Here is a 22,424-nt window from a genome sequence, read left to right as displayed (position 1 = left end):
TGTTGGCCTCCATGTTGTTGTTTTTTTTTTTGTCAATTAGGACTTCCACAAAGGGCCAAATCTTTGCTTGACAGACAGGACATTCATTCACAGGAGGGATATAAGGGAAAGAGAGCGCAGGGTGGTAGGAGAGGTGAAGGGGAGGGTCCCACTGTGACAAATGATTATGAACATTTATTGATTTCATTAGCATTCATTATTGTGGAGGGGAAACTGGGGTTTGTTTGCACCCCTGCAGGGTCTGGAGAGGGACGGAAGAGGCGGATGCAGAGCCGAGCCTGTCAGCGGGAGGCTAATTGGCATAGATGTGTTTGGAACATTAGTGATAATTTAGTAAGCATTTGACCACTGAGACAGAGGGATGGGGGTTGCCTCCAGCCACCCGTTGCTTCGTGTATTGGGTTTTGTGTACACAGCGAGAGGGTGAGGTAATCCTGGGTGGGGGGTGGCTGCAATGGGACTTTGTTTGGTCGATAGGAAAGGTGAGGAGGTCGTGCCACTGAGGCCGAGATATATTAGAAAGACTCACAATCTAGAACAAGACTTTCCCTGCACTGGAGCACAGTCAGTCCCACTTTTTCACATCCCTTCCTGGCTGGGATTTTTTTTGGAATAACCTAACGATATAAAACAGTGGTCATAAACATGACTCAAACCCGCGAAAATCCAGAGAAATGTTTAGTTTTCAAGGTTACCAATTTGTCTTGAACAAACCATGTTTTATGTTTTGCTGACAGATTTGCTGAAGTGTGTTTTTAAGACAGCGAGCTTCTTATTTCTCCTCTGACAGATGATTTAGAAGAGGCCAGAGATTAAAATGCAAATTTTTTTTTTTTTGAGTTTGTATTTCCTTCTATCATCTGTTGACTGTGGGTTTTCAGCTCTCAGAATTAACACCAACGTCTGGGTCGGCACAGGGCAGGAACTGTTGGGGGGGGGGGGGGTGCACAAATGTGGAGCATTTTCTGGCAGAATAGATTTCATGGCTGTTTCATGGTACATCGCACATTAGTGTTTTGTTTGGCTCTAGCGTTGTATAATGTAAACTTGAAACAAGGTGGTTTTGGAGTGGAAGTATTGATTTAATAGACTCATCCAAAGTCAGCATCCTTGCATACACGCACACACACGGACTGCGGTCCACACCACCATTTTCCAGGCCCTTAATAATTACCATGAAAACAGTTTAATCTCTGTCAGGCCTGTCAGTCTCCCTGTGTGTGTTTCTAGACTGATTTCTGCTTGCTTAAACTCTCCTGTCATTTGTTTCTACACCCATTAAAATTCTCACATTAAAGGGTTGAACCCGAATGAAATGCAAGGAGAGGACCCCACACACACACACACACACACACACACACACACACACACACAGGACGTAAAATAGTGCTCTTCTTATGGAGGAGAGGAACTTTTTTTTTTGTTAGTTCCTGTTCTCATTGCTGTTTTATTTGACTTTCGTCTGATGTTTTCATGTAAAATTACAAAGTTAAAGTGTGATTTGGTCCAGGTGCCCCTCACTGCTGCTACTACCACTCAGCAGCCTCTCTCTCTCCCCCCATAACCCACACAGAGGATCTACAACGTGTCTGTCAGCGGGGTGGCCATTCACTGAGGAGGCCCCGACAAAACCGCCACTTAGCCTAGCGCTGGGCCGCCACAAAAGGCCCAGGTCAGGGGTCATTTGGTAGGCTGGAGCTCCCCACTCCCTTTTCTCATGCTTTTTTTCTTCCGTTGTCTCCCTTACTCTCCTTCTCTTCTTGGAATCTCCTGCCGCCTCCACCCCCCCTCCCCACCATCCCTCTCCTCCTCCCCCTCTTGCCTCCTTCTCCCTCCATCTTTTTTTTTTTTTTTTTTTTGCAGGTCTTCTGGGCCCATTGTCTGAACGGCCTCTTCCACTCCGTCATCCTCTTCTGGTTCCCCCTCAAAGCCTTCCAGCATGGTAAGCAGCTCGCTGAGACTCCTCCACAGCTCTCAGTGGACGAGGGAAGAAGAGGGGAGGACAGTCACGCTCGCATACTTTGTTTCAATGAATTCTCTCTTCAACCGTCCAGCCATGATTTGCAAACCAGAGTGTGCTTCAGCCAGAGCCACACACAATAACAAGAGTATATTCATGTGTGTTTGCTGTAGCACATAAACATACATTTTGATATACGTGTTCTTTGTTTGTGATTGTGTGTGTGCAGTTCATTTCCATTCATGTCAGAAAAACCCTGTCCATGTATGGACATGAGAGTGCATGCCTGTACATTTCTGCTTGTTTGTTCACATTGAGATGCAAGGTGTTTGTGTGTGTATATGTATGTGTGTGTGTGCAGACAGAATAGGGATCTTAGAGCTGGTAAATCTTGGTTGGACAGAGCTGAGGACCACACAAGCATGGGCCTGCTCTCCAAACAAAGGCGCCAAGCCCCTTCACTCTGACTGACAGGTTGTCAGCAAAGCCTCAGCGCACACAAGACATGTGACCAGCCGGAAGTAAAGGGAAAGGGAGCCCCTCTTTCTTTCTTTACTGGCAGCCGTGCTCACTGCTGATATTTTAGTCCAAGTTTGGAGTTGTTGCTCTGGCTTTGCAGTTAATTTCCATTTATTAATTTTGGACACTCTTCTAACCATTGTTTTTGGAAACATGTTTTCAGGATTTTGGATTCCTATCAAAGGCTAAATAAATAATCATTTTGTCAGAAAAACAGTCCTGGTCTTTGGCAGCGGATTAGCCCGTACATTAAATTTCTGACCATGATTAATGCACGTCGTCTCTGCGTTTCAGTCTGACTAATGGCTTTTCATAAAACCACTCTATCTTAAGAGTTACGAAAGAAAGACGTAAAAATTCCATCCTCTCTCGAAGGGCAGTAATGGAAGCAACATTTGACTGTGGTTCTCACCTCATCTTGTCATGTCCACTTTTCTTTCAAGTGAGGAATAGTGAGTTTCAAACTGACTTGTAACTGAATTAATATCAGGTAACTTGTTTACTTTTTCTATCCCTGCATGAAATCCAAGAACTGAAAAAGGTTCTGTTGTTGATTCCCTTCACAGATACAGTTTTTGGCAATGGAAGAACTCCAGACTATCTCCTCTTAGGCAACATGGTTTACACAGTAAGTTCACAAATCTTCTAGAAAGACAACCTCTCCGCTGTGTTGGAGCTCAGGGATCCGAGCCAAAAGTTATCTAATGTAGGACAAACGTCGGTGAAGCATCTTGTTCTTGTGATCCTTTGTCACATAAAATATGTGTGATGCATCTTTGGTTGGAGACCGCTGACAGGGTTTTGATTTCTGATGTCCGTGTGTTGTGTGTCCCCTCAGTTTGTGGTCATCACAGTTTGCCTTAAAGCTGGCCTTGAGACCTCCTCCTGGACCATGGTAAGATGATGGCTCTCTCCTCTCTCATCTCTTTTTAGTTCCTCTGTTTTATAAGTCCACCGACACTTGTGACGCATTTAACATCCTCCTCTCGTCTTTGAATCCCTTTATAGTTTTTCCCCACTGGGATTTAACTGTAAACCCACTAAAATGTTGTTTGCAGTATGGAAATCTGCAAGTGTCTCAAAGTTAATGGTAGAAACTTACGAGCCATTGATAAGAAAACAAAATGTATAAAAGGGCAAATATTTGTGCCAATATATTAGTAAAGCTCCAAATCACTGCGCTTTTTCCATTTGCAGTTCAGTCACATCGCCATCTGGGGAAGTATCGGCCTGTGGGTGGTGTTTTTCGGTATCTACTCCTCCCTGTGGCCTCTCATCCCTCTGGCTCCCGACATGTCCGGCGAGGTAATCACACACATTGTTAGCGTGTACCCACACACATCCACCCACACTTTTTCTGTCTGCACTAGTCCTGAAAGAAACGGCGGATGTAATCATGTATCACTGGGAGATCTGGAGTACTTCATAACACTCGCAGGGACGCTGGTGGGAAATCAGAGTAAAACGACCCAGGTCTCTGTAAGGAGAGCCAGAGCGGCGTAAACTGTCAGACCTCTGGCTTGTGTTGTGTAATGACTTAATTGGGCCAATTAGACAAGTGTTTGTGTTACATTGACCTCCCTCAGCTCTGAGTATCCACAGGTGACACTGAAACAGTAAAGCAGTGAGAGGTGAGGGTGTAGCCAGGTTAAACACTGATGTCCTCGAAGGCTGCTGATACTGCAACTGCTTTTATCTTTCCAAACACAATCAGAAAAAAGAAAGCTGCTGGTGTAAAAATATGCTTTAAAGTTGATTTAATCCTGATTGGAAGACTGGTGACTGATTTTGCGCCTCCTTTGAGGCGTTGTTTGTATTTGAATGAGACGACTATCAATTCCAGGTGCATTCTTGGGGAGAAAACTCACCATCTATTTAAGAGTTAAAAAAAAAACAACTTAAGTTTAAAAAAAAAAAAAGCAGGAATGCATTTTACAAAAGTTCAGCAGCCAGCTGTTGAGGAAAATACCTAACATTTACACTTGAAATTGTCTGTTATTTGCAAGCATAGTTTGCAGACATGTCACACATCATATTTCAATATAATCACCCATGCGAATTGATTTAAAATGCTCCTAAAGAAGCTTGCCTAAGAACCTCTCACTCACATTACATGTTCCCTTGTCTGCAGAACCCTGTACAGTAAGTCTTATGTGTGTCTGTGGGATGTTGCTCCTTGTATCTGGGGTTTTGGTGGACATGCGGATTGCAGCAGTCATTACCAAGAGGGGGGGGTCGTCAGTGATGAAGTAGAACCTTTAACTGTCATCCATAAATGTGAAACAGTTCAACTTTAGAACAAATATATAAAATTGTCTGAACAGCAGAAGGCTACACAGACCTCCAAGAATATTTAGCATGGATAAGCCCCTGGATCGGGGAGATGAAAAGTTTATTTTGTGTAATTTATGATCTCCACCAGCTGGCCTCTTGATTTTTGGTACTTAATGGTGTGTTCAATAGCAACTGGGAAATCGGAGAACCTAGTGTAACGCTTTCTGGCAAGGCAAATAATGTACCCAACTGTCGAGACTGTAGCTATCAGATATCAAATATGTAAATGTTGACCTCCTGAGCGTCATTTAGCCTTGATTTGATTTTCTGTGTGTGATGAGCTCGTATGATTGTATTTATATTTTGCTCATTGCCTCTGTTCTTCAAAGGTGTGATGTGAAATAGTTACGTACTGGTCGCTTTTCCGTATGGTGAAGGCATCAACACAGCAATATGCAGGGGGAACCATGTGAGTGTTCTTAACTGGGAAGTGGGGCGTTCCCATATGGGAACTTTCCCTATTCCCAGCTGCCTGAAAAACAACTAGAGGGTGAGGCCTGACATGGAGCTGAATTAGCCAGCAGTCAAAGATCCCTGTGTGCACAAGCACGTTCAGGTACATTACCTATATAAACAGGCAGATTGAGATGTCTCCTTGTTTATCCATGTCATGTTAAATTGTTCGCTGAATAATGAAAGGCTACACTTTCAGCCAGATCTGTCATTTCTAATGAGGTTTTCTGGTCGGATGATGAAACAGGTGTGTTTTAGGAAGGTGAAATTTTAGTTGTAGAGCCTCAGACACAAGAGAAATGTAGGAGATTTGGTTCCCAATGAGTTACGTTCATGTTTGATATATCTCAACCCAGAAAATTTGGCAAACCCACATGTGTGCGTGGGATGTGTACTTGTGTGTGCATGATACAATAAATACTCAACAGCACACACACACACACACAGGTGATGGCTACATCCAGCTATACTCCGTCCGAGAGTCCTGGTGCTTTCATCCACGCCCTGCAGCACTTGACTGAAGACAGTAATTTGTGTCCTGTGGGTACTTGGTAACCTTATGCTCCTGCCCCAACTCTGGGATGCCAGTACATCATCAAACAGGGACACCTCTCTCCCTGAAACCTGAAACTGCTTCAGAGAGACTATCTCCTCTTCCAGGACCTCGTAGCCTCTGAAGAGCAGGATTATGCTCAACCCCAACGCAGCACTGCATATTTCACAGAGGCCTCCCTGATGTCTACTTTAGTCTTCAAATATTTTTCTGCTCCTGCCCTTCCATCTATTTTCCTTTACTCCTTCTCTCCTACTTGTTGCATCAGCGTTTTACTCTTTGTTCTCCTTTTGTTCGTCTCTCTGCTAGTTGAAAACTGCCAGAGGGCCAAAAGCATAACAGACACCAGAACTCCCCTCAGCTCCTCTTTCTTCTCTCACTCCATGCCCACCTCACTGCCCAGGAGTCATGAAGCGGGGCTCGACTCTATGTGAACACATTAATCAATGTCAGGCAAAATATCCTTTGGCCGATTGACAAGTCAGGTGCAGGGTCCATCCATAAACCACGTTCCAACAGCAGCTTTGCTTTTCACAGGTATTTCCAAACTGGCTCAATCCCAAACCCCATATCTGACCTCGCAGACGTCTGACATAGATATCAAAAGAAAATGTCAGATTATTGACTTCAACAAATGTAATCTGCCACACTAAGAAGCTTAACTGCACCTCAGGACATGTCAGCTTTGTCAGGCTGACCTGCCGGCGGTACAGTTGGTCCCCTCTTTCTACCCAGTGTTCACACACACCTTTGTGGAGCAGGCGGACTGCTTATTATCTGCATATGGGTTTTACACTTGGCAAGCCTGTCAGATTCTTTTTCTTCCTGGTGATTAAAAACATGTCTGCTGATGTTTAACGTGCCAGGAATACACCCGGGGCTATCTCTGCCAGTGTGTGAAATATTGATTAGATTAAAACAAAGAGTGAAAACATTTTTACAGAAACAGATCCAATTATTTTGAGGAATGGTTCATATTGAAGGACGTGTTTTTATACTTTTTTACTGAGTTATACTAGAGGTTTTCTGAGGAAAAAAAAAAGAGAGAGCGTTCGTCATAATGAGGCTCCTCTCAAAAATTGCCTTCGCTGATCGCCTGTTGCTGAACAGTTTTCTTCTTTATGTCCAGGCCAGGAGGCGTGCGTTATTCACATCGACTTCCTCACTCATATATAAAAACAAATAATGTGTGGTACTTTCTACTGTTCTGCGATATTTCAAGTAGAACCCAAACAACACTTTGGGGGGTAAAAAAATTATATATGTATTGACCATTTTAAGAGTTTAGCAGGCAAGCTAATGTAGCAGTTTTAAGCAATCGATGGGCAGGTCTATTCGTTTTCCATCGTTTGTCTCGCCAATGAGAAGCATGATACCAACACTCAACACACTCAATTCATACTGAGACACATTTCAAGAAAAAAATAAAAATATTCGTATATATGCTACAACACTTGACAGTTAGAAAGCCCCAAAATTCCCATTTTCAGCCAAATGACAGTGATAGATGCGTCCATGTTTCCTTGGTGACGTCATAAAATCTGGTGGCATTTTATGTCTGTTTTTTCAGGCGTAATGATTCACATCAGTCGGCACAGCAAAACATGACAAATGTACAGCATTTGTTGATGATCGTGTTGTGAGGTCCGTTGGAATTTGCGTTGTCTCGCTTGTCCGTGCGGCAGCTGAGACTTGTGATTTATCATGTTTTTTGCACTTGGGAAGCCAAATTCTGTGGTTTAGACTGAAGCAAACGTTAGCATCATGGAGATCTGAAATGTTTCTGGTAATAGCACTTTTTAAATTGAATTATGGTCCCGTCACTGCTTTACTGCGGGTGTTGACTTTGTCTCACTGGTATTTTGGGTTCATCTTGGTTTTCATGTGAGAGGGTCTGTTGAACTATTGTACTCTCGTCTGTTGTTCTTCCATAAGCAAATGATTAAAACGCAACAGGTTAACTGCAACGACGGTGATGCACTGTGGCAGAGAAAACAGTTTTAACACACTGTAAATCACGAGGCTGTAGCCGGGGCAGTGAGAGGGAAGTTGATGTAGAGGGTTTCTCTGTTTTTCTTGTGGATGTCTTGCTGTCTTTGTTAGGTGACACACCGAGTTGAGAAAGAACCCAACCGAGAGGATCTTTTTTTGTGTCCCACATCGGAGTCTTTTGTCACGCTTTTTGGCTGATTTGTCTCTGCCAATGACAGTTCAGGAGTTTTCTTTGTCCAGATTGACAAAGAATTTTCTTTCTTTCGCTCTTTCTTTTTTTACGCTTTAAGTTCGATTCCTCTAAACCTTTAAATTTCTCATCTCTGATTCAAGCCAACATGTACTCCTCTGTGCTTTTTTTAGTCTGATGTCAAAAGTTTTTATTGTGGTAAACAGCTTTTCTTACAGTGCAAACAAAACCCTAGCTGTTATAGATGGAGGGGCATGAAATTGGGTATGTCCACATAATAGACAACTTCCCCAGCTGGGACATTGTTTAGAATAGAATAGAGTAAATCTTTGTGTCCAGGTGGAGAAATTTGGAAATTTGTCTTCAGCTCACCAATGCAGAAGACAGATAGTGGTACAATACAGGCAATGCCGGTGCTGAGAGGATATAATCCAATATCATGATTTAATTCATGAATCCTTCTTTTACTTCTTGTAATTCTGGAACTTTGTATGAACCTTGAATCATGCACTCCTACATACTGTATATCTATATCCATCTATCATTCCACGTCCTGCTGCTAATCCGGGAACCACGCCGCAGTGGCAGATGTCTCTTTTCCCAGCAATGCACCCTGAGATGTGCTGCGAACAGATGAGATATATATAATCCCTCTAGTATGGTTCTACCGCGTGGCCTCTTACCAGTTGGACATGCCCAGAATACCTTCAACATGAGGCGCCCAGTAGGCATCGTAATCAGATGCCCGAACCACCTCAGCTGACCCCTCTTGACCTGAGGCGGAAGCAGTTTTCTCCAGATATCCGAGCTCCTCACCCGAGGTGGCAAATGCAGACACATTCAGGACTCAAGCAGCAGTATGGATAGATAATCCTGGAAGAAGACACACTGGTAAAAGCGGAATGACGAACTATTTTCTCAAAATTGAAAAAGAACAGGCTCTTAAAACACTCAAAGTATAAAGTACTTGCTGGCATGGCTTCGTCAAGCTTCTTAACATCTGCCGGACATCTTTTTATTCCTTTCTACATTTTTGGCAAGAGGCAACTAACATTTACATGCATTAGAGAGGGAGAACAGTTATCTACTACTTTAAACAAGTGGAGATGTTAAGAAGTAAAAGTTTGGTTTTGTCTGAAAAAATAGGTACCTGAAAAACCTGATCAGGTAGGGTAACAAAGTGTCCTCTCCAACTCTGCTCCTCACCTGGGAGCTCAGCTACTGTAGAGGAAGCTCATTTCAGACACTTGTACCAGTGATCGTATTCAAAGCTTGTGACAAACGACCATCTAAATTTAACTGTCAGCTGTTGCTCATGATCAGAGTGGTGACTGATGGTTTTTGAGCAAAAACACATCGTCTACCAGTCGGTCTTGATGTGTCTCGTCAGTAATAAGAAATTGATTCATGACGCTCGAGCCTATCTGTTTTTCTCTCCCAGAGAAGTTTTTGTCATGATGAAAAATACTCCCCTCTCACCTCTGCACCGTCGGTCAGTCATGGTGTGAAGTGGGCGATAATACTGAATCCTCTTCGCAAAAACGCCCCTCCCCAATTTAGAGCTGGAAAGGTGTGTGTGTGTGTGTTGGGGGGGGGGGGGGGGGGTCCAAAGCTTTCCAACCGTCTGGCAAGCACTTCTGAAGGAGTAAACTGGCCTCATCACCCTTCTCCTCTCAGTCTACCTCATAAAAACGTGTCGCACAAAGAGGATCTGTGCTCGCGTCTCCGAGAGTCAGAGTTGGTGGAGAACTCTGAAGCAGGGTTCTTCCTGCTGAATTCAGAGCCTGCTGTTAGTCTGCGGGTGAATGATGAAGTCGTGGATTACCTCTGCTCACATTTACCGTAACAATGACTGACAATAACCAACCCCAAGATCCTCAAGGCCCTTTAAGGCACAATCAGCCAGGTGCCCTTGATCAGCTCCCCTTGAGAGAAGCATAAAACATGTCTGGATTTCTTGGCACGCTTCCACATATTTTCTAAAAAAAAAAGGCGTATTTATAACTCCCAATAAAGTTGTAGCGTCAGTGTCCAGTATTTCACATAAGTTATGCCGCCAGATTTGCTGAACATGAGATTCCCCGGATCACCCTCCTCCAGCCTTGTGTCTCTTGGGTACAAATTGGTGGACTTTTTGCGCGTCCACATGTGCACGGTTGATTGTTTCTGTCTGTTGAGTCTGTGTGTGGGTGTGTGTGGTCATGAGGGGGTCACTGGCTTGTCAAAACACACCCCTCCATGCCAGGGGACACTACTGTCTGTCCAGCTAGACAAGTTTATTAGTTTGTCCTAAAAATACAGCCCCCCCTTCCCGGGACCTCTGTCACCCCAACCAGCTCCCAAGGGCCCCCTTGGTATGAAACATCGCCAGTGTCCAGCAACCCTGCAGACACCCTGCCAACGTCATTTCTGGAGCCTGTTCAGGTGCCGGAAGACAAACATTTGTTGATTGCTTTGTTTGCATTTTGGAATGTTGACGTCACGGCGGAGGGCCGCTATTCAACATGGAGGGGGGAAAAAAAAACGTCTTTGTTTAGGTAAAGCTGTACTTTGCTTTCATAGTTGTAGCGAGTGTTTTTATGAGTTATTGTTCCAAATGTAATTACACGCATTATTTGATTTTATGACAAACATGAAAGCGTTGCACAGACACAGATGTAGATTTCTGCTTTGAGTTATGTTAGGGGATATGTAAATATTGTTCATATGAATGAGTAAGACGGTTTATTTTTCAAGCTCTTTTCACTTTGATTTAATATGGTCAGAATTTATCCAGTGTTTATTTTCAAAAGACCCTTAGGACAGCTTAAATGCCCCCATTAAAATGCATGATACATTGGATGAAAACGAAAATAATTAAACCGACTTACGAAAGTTTTACAAGAAAATCTTTCCACCAGAGCTGCATAATTTCAAAATTGACATAAATATATCCCGTGCTTCCATCTAATTTTCCCTCGTCTCATACATTTTCAGCCGCCGAGCTGCACAGAAAAGCTCCATTCATTCACGTCCCATCTCGAACTGTAGGAAAGAGACATTTTGATTTCCTGTCATTTGGGATTTCCTCCTCCTCCCAGTGTTTTGTCAGACATCAAAGTCAATTTTCAGGTAATAGCGAACAGATTAGCTAATTTGAACAAACCTGCCCGCTTTGATAGTTTGACACTGATGCTCGTTTGTGTGTGTCACATTACAGGAAAGACACTGTTGAAGGGGCCCCAGCAGTTTCAAAAAGTGGCACATTACAATGTGAGGAGCGCAGGTTTTGCACTTTGACATGTCATGACGGATAGTTTCAATACACGGGGGCCAAAGCAAACACCGTCCTCGTAAGTGGAGCTGAAAGGCTTCACCTCCACCGAGATGATCCGAGATGTCTCCTCGCCACTCTGCACCCTAAACACTCTCCTGACACCACAATCACTTCTGGGTTTTATATAAAAACATCACAGGCAACTGTCTGGCGCTCATGCATCATCGTTTCCCAACAGAGGAGAAGCGTTTTCTCGAGCTGCCTGACGTGAATCTGAAGTGGATCATATCCAAACAAGATTTTCTTCCTGCATGATAAATGAATCGCAGTGAGGATCGCAGCTGTCTCATTTGTAGATTTATTTTACTCATGAACTCCATGTGAACATTTCTCACATACAGTGTCAAAAATAAAACATTAGCTCTTGTGTTTAGAATTCGAGGGAATTATGTGACAGAAAAGAGAATCATTTGTCTGGGAGCTCCACATCAGCTTTGCGCGCATTAATAATATGCTGCAGGCTAAAAAAGACCTTTTTTTTTTTTTTTTTAAGAATACATAACAAGAGTATCTTCATATATCTGCATTATTTGGTTGTGGTTCTATTTTGACAGGGAAAAACTCTAGTGGGTTTCCCGGGTAGTTTATCTGCCCCTGTGGTTAAAGGGTTAGTTTGTGGCCCTGGCTGAATTTATTACCTTGTCCAAAGAGGTCTTTTTTTTCTTACATATGTTCTGGTGGATGTATGTGGCCTTGCTTAATGTCCTTTTGATTTAATTGCAGTTGCTTTTTTGTTGTTTTTTTATGTGTCTTTTAACAAAATTAAGCAAACATTTTTTTAACTGTTTTTAATGAAAATCAGTTTTACCTGGCATGCGTCTTGGCTTATAGAAGAACCCATAAAGTTTTTAAGAGTCCTGGAGCCTGAAAGGTTTAAAATGATCCTTCAGTGTTGTGAAATACATGGCATTTCTAGTCATGTCTTTACAAATGCAGCTCATAATTTGAAACAAGAGAAAAATGGGGGTCATTGTCTTGATGATTTAGAGAAAATATCATGGTGATCCAGGTCCTGATTTTCTTCTGGATCCAGGAATGCAGTTTATGCTGAGCCCTGATACGCACATATGGATGTGGTGAGTTCCAACCCCCAGATTCTTGCTGACATGATGCTGGTTCAATAGAGTGAAAACGGATTTGAATTTTGGATTCGCTTCTGCTTCATTATGTCCATGAATATGTTGTTCCCCTACAAATAAACTTAGTGGCCTGTCGAACGGCTGATATGTGCAGCTCATCTAACGTCAACGTTCTCCACATATCGGCTTTTGGAGTACAACTTGCAGGTACTACAGCTGCTGCGCTTCATCAACACCCGCTGACACCGAGAGCCGGCTGAATCGAGCGTAGCGTTAAAGGCAGCTAGGATGGCGGCCCTCCGTCTCTGTGATATATTGACAGGAGCTTTCAACACAGCTCACAGCCGAGCTGCTTTCCTGTGAAAGAGATATCACTGTGGAAATACTTCACAGGTACTTCCTCCGCCCTGAAGGGCAACGAGGTGGAGGGATCCAAACAAAAGCATGGTATCATTTAGTCATGGTGGATTAAGCCACTTTGCAGCAGGTTATTTGGGTCCATCTCCTCTATTTCCACAATATAGCAGTTTGTTTTGGGCTGCTTTTGTTAAGCAGGTTTCTTTATGAAGAGGAACTAAAGAGGATGATGAGGGTTGTTTTTATCAGGTGTTTAAGAGCTCTTCCTTAATCTGATCAGTTGTTGAACTTTGCATTGTCTACAGTGACCTGTGTGTGTGTGTGTGTGTGTGTGTGTGTGTGTGTGTGTGTGTGTGTGTGTGTGTGTGTGTGTGTGTGTGTGTGTGTGTGTGTGTGTGTGTGTGTGTGTGTGTGTGTGTCTTACAGGCGGACATGATGTTCAGTTCAGGGGTCTTCTGGATGGGTCTGGTCTTCATCCCAGTCACCTCGCTGGTCTTTGACGTGGCCTACAAAGTGTGAGTCTCCTCTTTGTTCTTTTCGCTCATCATCACTCCACTTCACATCCCATTCAGGAAATTCCTCCAGAATCTCTCCTATCTCCTGAAAAATTCCCTCTCTAGCTTTTTTTTCCCCCCCGAACTTCCAAGGAAGTCTAGGGTTTCCATGCTGTGAATAATCTGTGGGAAATGTGTGTTTCTGGTTGACATCAACCCACAGCAGACTCAGTGTGTCAGCAGCAATTCACAAAGCAACAACTTATAATTAATTCTTATTTATAATATCAAACAATCGGGTCTGCATTCCAGTAAAGCATCTGTCAATGTTTGTCTGCTGCAAGTTCAGAGTTTTATTCAATTTGTTTAATTTGCAGTGTGAAGAAAGTGTGTTTCAAGACACTGGTGGATGAGGTGCAGGAGCTGGAAGCTTTATCCAAAGACCCCGGTGCTGCTGTGCACGGAAAGAGGTACAAGAACGTCTGTTTGTGTGATAAGGATTGACTATTTAGTCATTTCACCTCAAACTGGAGCAAAACTATGTCTGCGTTTTAAAAAGAGAGAATAACAGCCCGGCCAGCATTAGCCTTCATCAATAGGTGCCGTTTGTTTTTGGTTTTTGTTTTTATAGGAACATGCAGAGTATTTCAAAGCTCCACAGCCATTAACTGCAACATTGAAATATTCTGTCCTTCTATTAAACATTACTATATACAGTACAGTAATAGGTGAGTCAGCTGGTGTCAGGGATTTGCAGTCGTGCTCTCAATGATCTAAAACAACTAGAGATGTCAAAGGGATCAACTCCTCAGTCAAGCAGTTACAGTAAAATCCCTGATGATTGTCTTGTCACTATCAGGACAACATGCCTCTGCACAATCTTCATTTTCAGAGCAGCTTAAGGCTTTTTCTCCCCAAATCTCAAGAGATCAACCTGGAGCAAGAATTATATTTGAGCCCAAAATTTCACATTCCCACTGGCAGAAGTATTAACATACGGAAGAGAGAAATCTTAAAAATTGCAGTTAAATTGCCAGAGTTTGACTGTAATATCAGTAATCATGTCATCATATCCTGTTTTTTTACAAAAAACACTGAAGGTCTCATTTTAGAGCAGCACCTATTAAAGCCAGATATTATAAAAGTGTATCGGCGTAAGCAGGTCTGCAGGCTGTCTTGGCTCGGAGGCCTACAGTGGGTAGTAGCATGGAGCAGATCAGTGTGAGATCTCCTGCTGGCTGAAAGTGATCCCTCTGCCTGGCCAACATCCCAGAACCAGCAGGCTTCTGGCACACACACCTGCAGAAACATGTGTAAAGACACACAAACAGCAATACAAGCAGGATTTTAACATATATGCATGTATACAGACACAGACATGGAGACATCCGCACATTTGTTAGCGCTACGTGAGAGTTCCTCTCAGCCAGCACGCTGCTTCAAACTCTTCACCCACACTTTCTTCTTTCTGGACTTTAGTCTCCTTACATGGCGTTTGAAGCAGCAGGTAGAAACGCTGGAGGTGCTTGGAAACAAGCTTGACGTATGGCTCATTAAATCTGCCTGTGGCATTTAGCTCGCTGCTAATACACTGAACAACAATGTGTGGGTAGGATTTAAGCAGCAAACCAGACTTGAGAATTGGAGAATTAGTAATGCTGATATTTGGCACAATGGGTAGTAATTGTTAGGGTATGTCTCCAGGAAGTGAATGGAAGAACTCCTAAAGTGACATGAGTAATTAATGTGTATTTGTAGTTTGACCGAGAGGGCCCAGCTCCTGAAGAACGTCTTCAAGAAGAGCACCGTCAGTCTGTACCGGTCCGATTCCATGCAGCAGAACCTGCTACGTAAGTTGCACAACATCTCTTTCTTGGTCTGTCTCTCTTCAATCCTCTTTCCCCTCTATCTATACGTGCCTCGAGGCGGAGACTGTTCACCCCAGACGGTTCAAGTTCACCCCAAAGACAAAAAAGATTGAAGATTTATCTGCTGCCAAATCTTCCGTATGTCAGGGGAAACATGTATCTCCTAAGCGACTCGTCCTGGAGACACAGAAACATTCTGCTTCTCTTCATAAATACTTGGCGTTAAACAGATACAGGAAGCACATTGTGTCTGTGCAGTTCTGTGCTGTTACACACCACAATATCGGCCCAACAAACTGTCACTCGATGAGTTACCTTCATCCTGGATTAGAGACGCAGTATCTTCAACTACTTTCTCATTGATCACTTTTTCTTTTCACCTGATTGAATCATATTTTTGTTTATTTTCTGCATCATTTCATTTTTTCCGTTCAGTATGTATTTGTTCTTGTGTTACAGTTGTTCAGGTGAAGACCACATTAAACCCAGGTATAATTTAAGACTTGACATCAAGGTGTGTCTTGGTTGATAAGGTCACAAGTGGTGGGGTCTCAGTGCACGCGTTCACGCCTGCTATTAGATGATCTGATCTTATTTCACTGCTCTAGGCAGCAAGGACGCCATCAAGGATTGAAAATAGGAAATCAAAACAATACAGACTGGTTCATGAATCCATCTGCACTGTTCAGAAGCCCCCTTGGGATTTTAATCTGTGCTCAAAGGATTCTAGAACCAGGGTGGACTGTTGTTCTCTGTTCTCCCCTAAAGAAACCATGTTCTCCTGTTTACAGTAAATAAAGCCTTGAGGCTCGAGGAAAAGATGATGTAAACAGCACAAACATTCAGGAGCTTCTTAAACAAGCGAGTGTAAAACTGAGCACAGATGTGTGAAATGAGAGCACAGATGCACACATGGCTTCTTTTGTTCAGCTGGCCTGAAAAAAGCTCCTCACTGTAAGAACTGTCAGATGTTGCAACAATAACATGATGGTTTCAGTGCCCAAATGAGCTGCTTAAACAGAGGACACCATGAGATGGTCCAAGCCACATTTACGCTCACAGATGTGGCCCAGAAAGCCTCTTACCTCAGTGCATCTCGGATGGGTTCAGGCTCAGAGCTGTCCAGTTGAGACCGGATGAGCCAAGACACATTTAAGTACCAGGTCGGAGCAGGACCCCAGACAGCTGCAAACAGCTTAAGGAGCTCCAGAGAGACTCCGTGTGTTGTTAGACACACAAAATCAGTTCTGTTACTCATAAATAAACCAACAGAGATGGACCCAATATGTAGAATTTGTAGGGTTTCAGCTCTCACGATGTTCAACTTTGTTTTTTCCTTCATAGTTTTGAGTTGATTGATGTTATTAAGTGTTTATCAGGTGACCAGTCGGGTTAGCAGCACTGCTACAAAATCCCTGCAGGAGTGAGTTAGTAAGCTGCAGGCTCTGTAGTCAGTACAAACCTCAGATGTCACCAACCAGCTTTCCAGCATGGGTTTGCTTTTCTGTTGATTCTTCTTTTCTGTCCTCTGTCTGATTGGTTTGTTTTTTGTTTGTCTCATAGGTGGGGATGAGACCATTGTTGTGTGATACCTTTTCATTTTAAATTCCATTATTCAAACCTCACCTGTAAAACCTCCAGCCCCCCTGTAGCTCCTCAATTGACTCCTCTCTTCCCATCTTCTCTCCTTGACTTCCTGTCCTCTCCCCCGTGTGTCCTGAGTTGAACTCAGTAGAGCGAGATAACGATGAAATGATGAAATGTTGCGCTGTTATTCCCCCACAATGCACTCCTCTCAGCGGGGTCCTTTGAACTCGCCCGCTGGCCTCCAGGTACTGACCGAGTCATTTGACACCTGAAGGTGAGTCAGGCGTCAAAGGTCAAAGAGGAAACCTATTAGGAGGGTTAAGGTTAGATTACAGGGCTGATTTTAAACAACTGAGAAAACCTTCTTTTTTTTACATGTTGTTACTTATTTTGTATTATTTTCTTCATAATTTCCTTTGATTTTCCTTTAAGCTTAAAGTAAAAGTTCTTGAGAAATATTCCAATTTGCTTAAGTGAGTGGAGAAGATTGATACAACTTTCATGTATGTAAAGTTACAACTAGCAAGAGGCTTGATTACCGTAGGATAGCATTTGGAAACAGGGGAGATGGCTCAGCTTAGCTCTGTTCATGCAAAATCTGATCCAAACAATATGTACATAAACTTTAACAGGTTTTTGTTTTTTTGGGGGTGGATGGGGGTGGAACCAGGCTAAGTGTTTCCGATCTTTAATAGCGCCTCATTGTCAGTTCTTACAGAACGGCGTAGAATGAGTCCTCAAACCCAGAAATAAGTAAGCATCATTGAATGTGCGGTTCCCTCGTTTCAAAGTGAATGGGTTTTCAGTTCAACGTCTGTGGTTAATACACGTGTAAGATATTTTAAAGTTACGCTATCCTTACACACGTCAGCAAATAAAATACACCTGAACTTCTTCAAGCGGCTAAATGAAACTCCAGAGTTTGATGATTATTAATCATCATGTTGAAAACTGAAGAGGCATGAAGCTCGTTGTTGTGATGTTGATGTCATGTGACCCTGGTTTAATTTGTTGACGTCAGTTTTTTTTTTGCTAATGAACCCATCCATCCATCCATTTTCTATGCCCCTTATTGGCTGACATTGGGTGGGAGGCGGGGTTCACCCTGGACGGGTCACCAGTCCTTCGCAGGACCATCAGGAGCAATTAGGGGCTCAGTGTCTTACTCAAGGATTCTTGGACACGGTCACCGGGGGAAGTGAGGATCAAACCAGCGACACTTCAGTTGCTAGATGGCCACGCTACCTCTGAGCCATGCCGCCCCTTTATCGTAGACAAGTTTCAAAAATCGCACAAGTGATTTTTATTTGTCGGGATTATTTTGCTGAACAAAACGTGTGAGAAGTGCAAAGACTCATGAACATTTATTTGCCACAAATCTTGTTCTCTGCAATCCAAAACCAAATGTTAAAATCCCACTGGCTTTTAATCGAGGGAACCACTGGGGTGCTAACTTCCTGTTTGGCCAGCAAAAACACACCGTCCCTGCCCAACTCTGTTGACATGAGATTTGTGTTGATCATCTCATCAAGGAAGCAAATGTATTTCTCAATTTGTCAAAATATTTGATTTCAGTATTGAGTCTTTGTGAATACTTTGGAACGTAGTCCTTTTCCATGTGTTTCCATTCATTTTTTAAAATGTATCAAATAATCCCTTTCGGCTCTTAACGTCTCTGATGCCACTTTGCAGACGGCTACGCCTTTTCTCAAGACGAGAACGGAGTTGTGTCACAGTCCGAGGTCATCAGGGCATACGACACCACCAAACAGAGGACCAACGAGTGGTGAGCGCCGGCGCCCTTGTCCCCGGCCCACCAGTGCGGAGCAACAACAGCCGTTTCCAATGGCGATGTTTGGGGAGAAGCTGTGATGCGAGTGTGTGCCTCCAGCACTGAGGGGATTTTTGGACATTGATATGAATCAGACAGAGGAGAATGACATCTTGTAATCTTTGATTAAAAAAAAAAAGGAAAGGGGGGGGGGGGGGACACGGAACAAAATGTGTTCTCTGTCAGCTGTAGTTGTGTGTCCAGCAGACACAATGAACACTCAGCTTTCTTCGTCTCTTCACTGGTCTCACTCAAATTTTTCAAAGTGAAGTTACCGATTTTCAGCACTGAGCCAAAAAAGACGAAAGTCTTCTTAGTAAATTGAAACTCCTAAACACTGTTATTGCAAAAGTGAAACACTGGACAATGATTAGAGATCGAAACTGCCAAAGAGCAGTCGTGTATACAATCCTCCAAGTACCTGTGAATTCGGAAACACCTGAAACCAAATGTAATTGTATTGTAACACTAACTGACCACTTCACACAGACATTGCAACATTTAAGTTACTTTTTGCACTAAGGGAAGCATCTCTCATGTTAAGCCTTACATTTGCTCATGCCTTCATCCTTGTCTCTCTTAGAAATGTTTCCATTTAAGTTGAATCTTTAAAGTATGTAGATGATCGTGCCTGGTTTTAGTCTGATTATGTCATTTAAGATTGTTGCCTCCTGCAACATACCATCGTCCGGTTTCCACCATTTATACAGCAGAAGTATTGCTCCTGACAAATAATTGCATTCCACACATCACTCCTGTCTCAGCAGTCACAAAGGTGCCTACTTTTCCATCGTAGAAGAAAGGCGGCGGCCAAGAACGGTTTGGCCAGTTAGCTTAGCTTAACAGTGCTCCACACACACCTACTGAGGAAGAGAATCACTGTCTCCCCCGTCACAGTGTTGCACTCGAACAGCCTGAAAATTACCGACCGCCTCGTAAAAACCCAGATTTGTTGCTGCAGAAGTGTACGGGCGGCTCTCTGATGGTCTTACAGTGGCGATTCGCTTCAAATGGAGATTTTATCCCTCTAACATAAGTGCCATTAGCTTAAGGGAGAGAAAAATATTAGCCAGGAAACTCCACGCCAGTATCAAAACTACTTTGTCTCTATAGTTATTTTGTGGATTTGTATTTTTATATTGGAGATGTATGAATTTTGCATTGACTGGCTTTGTAATGACTCGTCTGTAACTTTTCGTTTCTTTCTCCTGTGATACACTGGCAGGATAGAATAGATCAAACGAGGAAACTGAGCTTTCTTAAATGTCTCGTTAGTATTAATATTGTTACGGCTTGATTTATTTATAATTGACTACTTCGTGTCTGTGTGATTGCGTTCATTCTCCCTATGGGAGATCAGATTTCTGACCGTGTGCGAGTGTCGGTTTATCGCCTGCATGTGCATGTGCTGTGTGTGTGTGTGTGTGCGAGCGTGTGTGCGCGTCTGCTTGTGTATGCACTGCATGTGTGTATGTGTGTATGTGTGTCTTTCTCTGTGAGACCGGGAGTCACTGGCGTCTCTTCTCCTGGTGTGTTTTTTCTGTCTTGTACGAGTGAGTGTGTGTGTGTGTGTGTGTGTGTGTGTGTGTGTGTGTGTGTGTGTGTGTGTGTGTATGGTGACGCTTGCTGTCCGTGTGCACGACTCCAGGTATAGTTACGGTGTTCTACTGTGTGCTGATGCATGGCCCGTATGGGAATGTGTGAGTGTTGCTGTGCGTGTTTGTGGTCAAACTCTCGACCAGGACTGTGAGAGTCTCTGAAGCTCAGTTCGCCTCGTCAGGAGATGTTGAATAATGCACTCGATGTACCTTCTCAGTAGTGGATAATATCTAGTCTTATCTGGTCTCTTTTGATTTTTTGGATCTTTGTGACTCGTTTTCTTCACGCAGTGTATCTCTGCTTCACAGAAAAAAAGCTCTCTTTAGTTCAGTGAGATTTAAAGATTTCTTTTCACGGATAAAACTTCCAAACTGCTGAATGTGGATGTTGTCATCGTCGTGGAAGGCTTGGACTGTTGCTTTGTTTTTGAATCTCTTTTTCTTTGTCTTTTTTTTTTTTTCTTATTTTTTTTTCCTTCAGAAACTTAAAACACGTCGTCTGTGAAAGTTGTGAGCTGCATGAATGGGTAACACAAACTGTTCTCTGGAGTGTTTTAACTGTACTACTTTGATTCTCCCTCAAGTGTTGATCACGTTACAAAAGAAGAAGAAAAAACACGCACCTTTTAACTATGATTTTAAATACTTTTCTGTCATTTTGTCCGATGATTGTTCTGCATGTTGGGACTGCAAACGTATACGTGTTGTCTTTTACTGCCATGAAGGACTACTGAAATAAACTTTGCATTCATGGAGGAACCACCTCACTGCAGTTTGTTCTGCCTCCCTAATCACTGAGCGATCTGGAGCTTGCGTGAGGCAACAGACAGGACATCCAGGAGTAAACAGGAAAAAAAGCGGGCAAACAAACAAATGATATCATTAGCATCCATATACAAAATGGTTTTACTGGAGTTTTTAAATGATGGGGACTCTCCATGATCTCATGTAATCAAATGGATTGCTGTGTGTAGACAGGGAAGAAATGCTTTTTCCCCCCCAGATTTGTTAGCATTTTCACTGTGCCCTGTTCTAACGTCACATGTTGCCCTGTCAGAGTGAATCCAGCTCAGGTTAAAGGAGGTAACGTGCTTGTCCACTCACATGTACCACCAGGACAGAGCCGGTGTTTACAGCCAGGCTTTTCCTGTTTGACCGCTGGATCTACGGCGGGGTAAGTAAAACTCGATGTTGATGAGAACATCTTTGTTTGGTTTTTTTTGAATAACTGATTCACTCAGAAGAAAGTTCGCATCTTTTGGCTTCACTATTGTGTCCAGGGTTGTTTTGTTTTTTTTCCTCTTTTCTTTCTGTAATCACTGTAAACTGAATATTTTGGGGGATCCAACAAATATTTTGCTGAGAGGAAAAGTTTGTAAATTCATCTCAAATGACAGAAACCCTCAGTCGCACTCTCATTCCTACTTTAAGATGAACCAAATTTTTTTTTTAAAAAGGGAGTGAGCGATTAGGAATTTTAGGGGCTGGATTGACAAAACAATCTCAAAGACAGAATGTCGGATAATGAAGAAAATTTGAAGACTTGACTAAAATACATATCTTGATTTCCTATTATTATCATAAGACCTTCTTAAATATCATCGTAACGTCTCATGATTGATTTCAAGGCAGAAAGATTAAAACTTGTTTAACTGATTTAATACTTGCATACATAACGTGATAGCAAGGCAGCAACTGAGCTGAATTTAGCTCAGTAGGTTAGCGCCAGCTAGTCTGGTGATCTGTAGTTTAAGTGAAAAATACTACACCGACCTTTTTCTGTTGATGAGCAACAGCTTTAACCGAAATGAAATTCAGATTTATATCAAACTGTACTTACTGTTCACGAATAACGTCTAACATGACAGTTGATTACTCTTAAGTTATGACTAAGATCGGATAAAACTTAAGGATCAATTTAAGAATGAGTAAGTAAGCAAACGGTTAAGGGAAGAATTGGAGTTTTTCAGATGGTGATTTTGTGACTGCTTAATTTTCTACCCCGAATTTCTACTTACAATATAATTAAGATTTACTTACAGTAGTTTATTGAATCCAGGCCCGGGACTCAGAAAAAAAGATGCGATATGTGAATCAAGGTGAAACTAGCAAGACAATATCAACTAACAACCTTCAGTGTGACGTGTTAAGTAAACATCTGCCTTTGCTGACAACTTGAAAGAAAAGAAAGTGGAAACTTCAAGGCCTGGCAAAGACGAACCCATCCGAAAGATTTAGGAGATGTGTTGAAAACGTAGATTTTCCTTTTTCGAAGCAGAGGTGGAACGCGATA

The 22,424-nt window shown here is 42.7% G+C and overlaps 1 protein-coding gene across 11 annotated transcripts in view; it reads left to right on the top strand.

Annotated features, from left to right (window-relative positions):
- Nucleotides 1-20,895, top strand: part of atp8a1 (ATPase phospholipid transporting 8A1) — a 97,688-nt gene extending 76,793 nt beyond the window's left edge. For 4 of the 11 annotated variants that reach the window (XR_015118941.1, XR_015118942.1, XR_015118940.1 and 1 more), the window contains 8 exons: nucleotides 1,864-1,942; nucleotides 3,046-3,107; nucleotides 3,318-3,374; nucleotides 3,677-3,784; nucleotides 13,180-13,268; nucleotides 13,625-13,717; nucleotides 15,006-16,976; nucleotides 18,395-18,490. Coding sequence is in view for 5 of the 11 variants with exons in the window: in XM_086222064.1 (XP_086078190.1) it covers nucleotides 1,864-1,942; nucleotides 3,046-3,107; nucleotides 3,318-3,374; nucleotides 3,677-3,784; nucleotides 13,180-13,268; nucleotides 13,625-13,717; nucleotides 15,006-15,097; nucleotides 18,395-18,492 (678 nt within the window). In the remaining 6 variants the exon portion in view is untranslated. Of the gene's footprint in view, nucleotides 1-1,863; nucleotides 1,943-3,045; nucleotides 3,108-3,317; nucleotides 3,375-3,676; nucleotides 3,785-13,179; nucleotides 13,269-13,624; nucleotides 13,718-15,005; nucleotides 16,977-18,394 lie in introns of all 11 variants that reach the window. The other 7 variants (XM_086222064.1, XM_086222068.1, XM_086222065.1 and 4 more) reach the window with 5 other exon arrangements.
- The last annotated feature ends 1,529 nt before the right edge of the window (nucleotides 20,896-22,424 follow it).

This window comes from Aulostomus chinensis, chromosome 13 (genome assembly GCF_037954235.1).
Source record: "Aulostomus chinensis isolate RoL2024-O1b breed Wild chromosome 13, RoL_Achi_v1.0, whole genome shotgun sequence".
In the NCBI taxonomy this organism is placed as follows: domain Eukaryota; kingdom Metazoa; phylum Chordata; class Actinopteri; order Syngnathiformes; family Aulostomidae; genus Aulostomus; species Aulostomus chinensis.
This window is presented reverse-complemented; position numbering and strand designations above follow the sequence as displayed.